General features: G+C 49.3%; 1 protein-coding gene across 2 annotated transcripts in view; it reads right to left on the reverse strand.

Annotated features, from left to right (window-relative positions):
- ZDHHC9 (zDHHC palmitoyltransferase 9) overlaps positions 1-6,522 on the reverse strand; it is a 40,520-nt gene extending 33,998 nt beyond the window's left edge. Inside the window, exons 1-3 of one of the 2 annotated variants that reach the window (XM_074029172.1) lie at positions 6,365-6,522; positions 5,928-5,995; positions 4,437-4,738 (exon numbers count right to left, since the gene is read on the reverse strand). In XM_074029172.1, coding sequence (XP_073885273.1) covers positions 4,437-4,603 — 167 coding nt within the window. In that variant the 5' untranslated portion in view covers positions 4,604-4,738; positions 5,928-5,995; positions 6,365-6,522. Of the gene's footprint in view, positions 1-4,436; positions 4,739-5,927; positions 5,996-6,364 lie in introns of those variants that run through there. The other variant, XM_005594543.5, reaches the window with a different exon arrangement.
- Positions 6,523-6,784: the final 262 nt, after the last annotated feature.

The following is a 6,784-nucleotide window of genomic DNA, read 5'->3' on the forward strand; positions in this document are numbered from 1 at the left end:
TTATCTGTTGAATGAGTGGTGTGCACAATTAGCCCAATGAATGCAGAAATTACTGGAAAGTTTTCATGAAGACTCAAGAAAGAATTTGAGGGAGGGGTAGAATTTGGATACGCTAGACAAGTATTTTTTGTATTGATTACTATTGATTACTAAACAGTGTTGCAAAGCTGTTTTCAGTTCATCCAATTCAATGACTCTTCTGCCAATATATACATCAAAAGCTCTAATGGGGACCAATCTGACAGAACCTGGTCTGACAGTGCCTTGATAAGATTTCCTTCATATACAGAGGACAGAGTGAGACCATAAGCACTGATTATAGCAGTAAACTGCTTCTGCTTCAGGGGTCAAGAGTCACACAGTCATTCTTGCCACAAGGGAAGTCTGAGGACTTTGGTCCCACTAGTGGCCTGCTCAGAAAGCTAAAAGAGAAAGCTGGAAGCCAATTCCAGGAGTCAGTGCACTTGTTCCTTTCTCCGGGATCACATTTTATCAGGAAGTTGAATTTGCCTGAATACCTCAATAGCCTTTCAGTAGCTGGATGGCTCCTAGGTTGTCAGTGTCATTCTGTTACAGTGTCCTGACACTTCAGGCCAAGCTGGTAGCTATGTGTTCATCGCACAAGCTGGATAGAGCTTGAGCAGAAAGAAGTGAAAATTGTTCATATGCTCAAAGCTGAAATTGGCAATACACACTCACATTTCTTAAATACCTCACCCTAAGAATTAATTAGAAAATCTTTTTTCTTTAAGCATTATACCATTTTCACTCTGCTTTTAAGTTTAAATACGTTTGCCATGAATACAATTATATTTAAATATAGTAACCTACTGGTAATCTATAATCTCCTTTCATGTGTATTTGAGTCTTCCAGACAAACACAGAGTTATACAGAATTTCAGGTTCTTGGAGTTGCAAGAGGCTTAGTGAATATTTGGCCAAATTTCTACTCTGTGACAGCGGCCCTGAGAGAGGCTCCCCAGCTTCTTCAGAAACACTTCTAACAGGCCAGGCACAGTGGCTCATGCCTGTAATCCCAGCACTTGGGGAGGCTGAGGCAGGTGGATCACTTGAGATCAGGATTTCAAGACAAGCCTGGCCAACATGGTGAAACCCTGTCTCTACTGAAAATACAAAAATTATTTGTATTTGGCAGGTGTCTGTAATCCCAGCTACCCGGGAGGCTGAGGCAGGAGAACTGCTTGCACCTGGGAGGCAGAGGTTGCAGTGAGCTGAGATCATGCCACTGCACTCCAGCCTGGGTGATGGAGCGAGACTCTGTCTCAAAAAATAAGTTAAAAAAAAAAAAAGAAAGAAAGAAAGAAAAAAGAAACACTCTAACAATACAGAGCTAACTGGCCCCAGGGTGGAACAACCTTTTTTTGTTTTATGTATTCAATCTACTATCTGTCCACTGAAAATTACAGGTCACTCATTTGAAAAGTCTTCTAGAAGATATGTAAAGGCATAATCCAAAAATAAAAGGACATCTGCCAGCACTGCTAACACTGTGCGTTCTTCATTAAGGGGCACCCACATGCCTGACCAGACTCCTCAAGCCATCTGGCTGGCCCAGAGCTGTGCTGCAGGCAGCTATAAATCAACTCACACTTGTTCCTAAGCACCTGCTGCAAGCAGGACCCTGCTACTAAAATGCAGCTCCAGATGTGCCTCAAGAGTTGGACTATCTTCCCACAAGGCAAAAATGCAGCAGCCAGAGGATGTGGAGTCTCTACTCCTAGACAATGTAAGGATGAAAATAGATTACCATTTGTCTATTCAGATACCCTCACCTGCCTGAAGGCAGGGGGCTAGATCAACTGATTACCTGAGGTCTCACTAAGTTCTTTTTTCTTTTTTTTTTTTTTTGAGACAGAGTCTCCCTCTGTCACCCAGGCTAAGATCTCCGCTCACTGCAGCCTCCACCTCCCAGGTTCAAGGGATCCTCCTGCCTCAGCCTTCTGAGTAGCTGGGACTACAGGCGCACAACATCCACACGGGGCTAATTTTTGTATTTTTAGTAGAGATGGGGGTTTCACCATTTGGCCAGGCTGGTCTCAAACTCCTGACCTCAAGTGATCTGCCTGCCTCGGCCTCCCCAAGTGCTGGGATTACAGGCATGAGCCACTGCGCTAAGTTCTAATACTAACAAAGCAGCCCACATTCTGCTCCCCAAACCGTGCCCCCACTATGTGGTGGACAGGAATTTATAGACGCCAAAGAAAAAGGCCCACCAGAAGGAGACTTCATTCCTCAGAGGCATGCTGGTGTACCTTGTACCACCTGTCACTGGCTAGGCACAACGCAGCCACCACCTAAAGTGTCTATGTGTTTATATATGACAGACACACACACATACACAAGCACGCACATTCACAAACACAAATTCCGCCATTCTCAGTACAAAGTATTCATCACCAGGGTCCTCTCCTCTTTGGTCACATTTCCACCTCCCCACTCTACTCCTCTGCTAACACATTTACTTCCTTCTCCCCTCTTCTTCCCACTACTCCCTCCTCCAGCCCTATCTTCAAAAATATTTAGTCTTTCACACACACAGCTGGTACTCAAGGAAGTTTTACAAATAACCTCACCCTTCAAAATGCAAGAAACAACCTGGGGGGAGGGGGAAGTCATCATGGTGGAAAACTCAACCTGGCTCTGTCAAACAGCAACATGGCTAATTAGAAGCTTCATCCCACCAGCGGTTTTCTTCAGAGGCCTGCAGGGGCCTCAGTGGAACAGATTCCAATAAGATTCTTCTGCTGGCTCCCAGATACAAAAGGGGACAAATGGCAATAGCTCCAAATTTCAAGTACCCCTGGCCAGTCAAACCAGAGGTTTCCTGGGCCCAGAACTACCAACTAACTCAAAGCCTGGGAACAAGGCTCATCTCTGTTTGGAATGGTTGCAATAATAAAAATTTAACCATGGGGGTGGGGGTGGGGACACAAAGAGAAAAAGGGAGTAAGAATGATAAAGAACAGAGGTCAGCTATTCACTTCCAAGAAGAAGCAGGGCAGGAATGAGGCAAGGAAAACTTGGAGAGAAGGGTGAGGGGAAGGAAAAACGATTTTTAATACTAGGAACTTATGCCTGCCTGACTACACATGCTCACTGGTACCACACACAAGCACGTGCATGCACACATGCACGCACACACCCTCAGTCAGGAAACTCAAACTGGAAAGCAAGTAAGAAGCCTTCAGCAACCTGCCTGACTTCGCTAAACACTTCACAAAGTCAGCAGTAGCGGCAGCAGCAGCAAAAAGACCTTTAACAAAGAGTTCCTCTGACCTTACTTTCCCAGCCCCGTTATATACTGGGTCCCCCTCCTCCCCCTGCTGTTACTCAAGCCAGCTGCAACCATCCAAAAGTCTGGCAAAGCAGCCCGAAAATCACTCTGGGTGCATTGGGAAAGCCTGAAGCCCTCACAGAAGGACAAAAAAATGAGCCCCAAGGGACCAGAGCTCACTTTACTTCCCCACTAGGCTGGCCAAGGTGCCCCCTCCTATCTCCCATGGCCACACCCCAGCATGAGGCCTCCATTTCCAGGTCACCCATGTACATACACCATAGCAGGCTCACGTCAGGTGTGGCTTACAGTCCACACACACACCTCTTGGCTCTCAAAGGCCTCCTCACAGTAATCCCAAAACAATTAGCACTGCTCCCATCCCTAGAGTGTAGAGCATTCTCAGCACACCCAGGAGACACGCCACAGTGCCCTAGAATCCAACCGGCCACCTCCCCTAGAGACGAGACCTACACAGACTTCAAACAGTGGCTCGAGTACAAGGTATTACACCACAGAAAAAAATCACTCCAAGGCTGGTACCAGGCATACACAGAATATAGAGTTGTTTACATTCAGTGATTTTGAGGGAAAGAAAGAGCAACTCACTTCTAATAAGCACGTATGTGCCACGCACACAACTAGTATGTGGTCCAGCTGAGGCTGGAACTAATCCGTAGGTTCCCAATTCAGTCGGCTTTTCACCGTAACAGCTAGCTGAGAGCTGAGCCTTAAGGAAACAGGGCCCAGAATAACAAAATAGGTGAGGATTGCTGAGTGATGTAACAATGAGGGGTGCCCTTAGGTTTGTGTGCAGGGGAGGCCATCTGTCATTCAGCTTCTAAGGAGACCACTAAAAGGGAGAGGTGAGTAATTAAGACAAACTTCCTTATTTCCCAAGTCTATCAAGGATAGCCCCAAACCAGTACTACAAAATTGGTATCAAAGGTATTGGTCTTTTGGGGAAGCACATACTCTGTGATGACCATGAAGCAATGAATTCAGCTGGCATCATCTACAGACATTGCTCAAGAGGATGTTAAAGTCATCCAAGGACCAGCCCCAAACTCCCCAGAAAGCGGGTTCTCCCCCTAGACCCAAAGTAACCATAATCAGGCAACTCTACTCAACCAAAACTCACTCAAAGGCGAAGAAGAGTGTACATGTCCCCAGGATGAGGAAAAGGGTCAGGTAGAAAATGCCCTTTTGCCGGGCCATCATGACCCGGCCATCACAGCAAAAGGTGTTCCTGCCTGGGAGTTTCTCCCATTTCCGTGTCACCTTCTTTCTCACCACCATCACAGACATGATTGGAATTCCTGCTCCAAAATGGGTTTTGCGATTACACAAGAGAAGACACAGAGGCTGAGCCCAGCTTTGAAATCGCGTTGCCTGCTATTCCTGCCGCTGGGTCAAACATCATCAAAAGTCCAATTGCCAGCCCTAAGAAAAAGCAGAAAAAGAAAAAAAATGAGGCAAGAATAAAAAAAATACAGTTCAACCCTCCTTTCCCAGAGACAGAAAGTTGAAAACTGACTGAAGGGGTGGGGACGGGGAAGTGGGGAAAAGTTTATTTCCAATTCGTGTTTGTTCTCTACAAGAAGATATGATTAAAGGTTCTCAAATAAGGAAAAGGGCTAGTATTTCCTCTTAAATAAGCCTCTATGCTTCCAATCTAATGCTGGTGATCTGATCATCACAGAACCTTGGAACTAGAGAGGATTTTATAGGTGATCGTGCCAATTATTAATACTTTGTTTTGTAAATGAGTAAAATGAGGACCAGAGAGAGGAAATAACTTATCCAGGGCCACACAGCAGCAATGCTGATACTGCTAACTTCAAGTCAAGGGCATGTTCCACTATGCCACAATGTTCTTTCAACATCATTAAAAGGACTCTAAAAATAATAGTAGAGTTTCTGTCCTTATAAAGCCTCCCTCCCTTCCTCCACTTCACCTTCTTTCTTCAATTAGCCACTCGAGTATGAATCACAGCAGGGAACAAGTCACCCTCTGGCAGGGCCGGGAGGTTCTGGACGCTCTGTGCACATACGTGCATTGTATTTACACAAAACAGATTTCCCCTCATCAAACCCTCTGCAACTTCCTGAGTCCGGGAAATGAAACAATCTGGCTGGTCTAGCCTAACATTTGTGGGAATCATAATGAAACCACATCAGAGACCTGTAGGTGAAAGGCTGACTTAAGCAGGAGAGATTCTGGAATGGTTGGTGACTGCTGATGGCTGGTTGGGGGGTGGGGAATGGCAGCAGCTAAGAAAAGTCACAAGGGCGCTTTCTGGGACATGTCCTAAGTACCATCTCTACTCAGCATCCTGAATTCCCAGGCCCAGCCTTTCTCAGCCTCTGCCACCCTTCTCCTCCGCTCAGGTGTGGTGCTGTGGCCTCTATTTACCGACACCACATGCCCCACGCTGGCAGGACTGAGGCGGAAGCCTGCAGCCCGACGGACAGAGGGAGAAACAGCCAACTCGAGATCATTCCCGGGCTGGAGAGGGCAAACGTCCAAAAACAGCCTAGGAGCGGAGCAGGGAAATGAGAAGGTAGAAGGCTCGGGGAAGGGGAAGGGGGCCCAGAGGTGCAGAGAACCCGTCCTTTGTGTAAAACTAACCTGGAAGATAATCTCCTCCCGATAAACCGGCCCAGCGGGAGAAGGGAGACCACGAACGGGGAGCCGGCCTGGAAGAACAAAGATCAAAATCCGTCGGGAAGCAGCGACCGGCTCCCCAGCGGGGGGCCGGAGGCCAGAGAGCGGAGATCGGGGCCGGGCCGCGCGCGCGGCCTCGCGAGGCCCGCCCTGCCTCTGCCACGCCGCGGACCACCGCCCCAGGCAGGTTGGGACGCGCGCCACATCCACACGCACACGCAGCCACACGCTCGTACACACTCACACACGCCCCGCCACGTGTAGTCACCCCGGGCCAGGGGCTCGGCGGCTGCCGAGTTGAGAAGGGCGGTGCCTACGTCCCCGCGTCCCGGCGCAGCGGAAGGGGAGGCAGCCCACCCTGCAGACCAGCCCGGGAGACCCCCGCCCCCACCCCTCGTTACCTGAACCACGGAGACCCAACTCGGCCGGCAGCTGACGACAGGAAGCGGACCGTCCCAGGGGATCGCGTCGGCCGCCAAAGGTGGCAGCGACTTCTCCTCCCTGGGCCGGGAGGCTGTCTCCTCCTGACAAGGGGCCCCAGTGGTCGGGGCCCTAAACCAGCTGTGGCAACCGCCCACCGCTGGCCAAATGGAACGCTCCTCACGTCACCAGGTCGCTCCAGTAGTTGCTCGCCCTCTATTGGCCGATCGGCCTCGGCGCCTCCGCCCCGGCCGCCCCTATCCCGAACTGCCATTGGATATGTCGAACGCCACTCGACGATGCCTCCGCCCACTCCTCCACCCATCTCCCTGCTGCATGCCCACCTGCCCAGCCACTGCCAGCCTCTCTTTGGGGTCTGAGCGCCAGTAGGTGAAGTGTTG

Source organism: Macaca fascicularis, chromosome X, assembly GCF_037993035.2.
Source record: "Macaca fascicularis isolate 582-1 chromosome X, T2T-MFA8v1.1".
Lineage (NCBI taxonomy): Eukaryota > Metazoa > Chordata > Mammalia > Primates > Cercopithecidae > Macaca > Macaca fascicularis.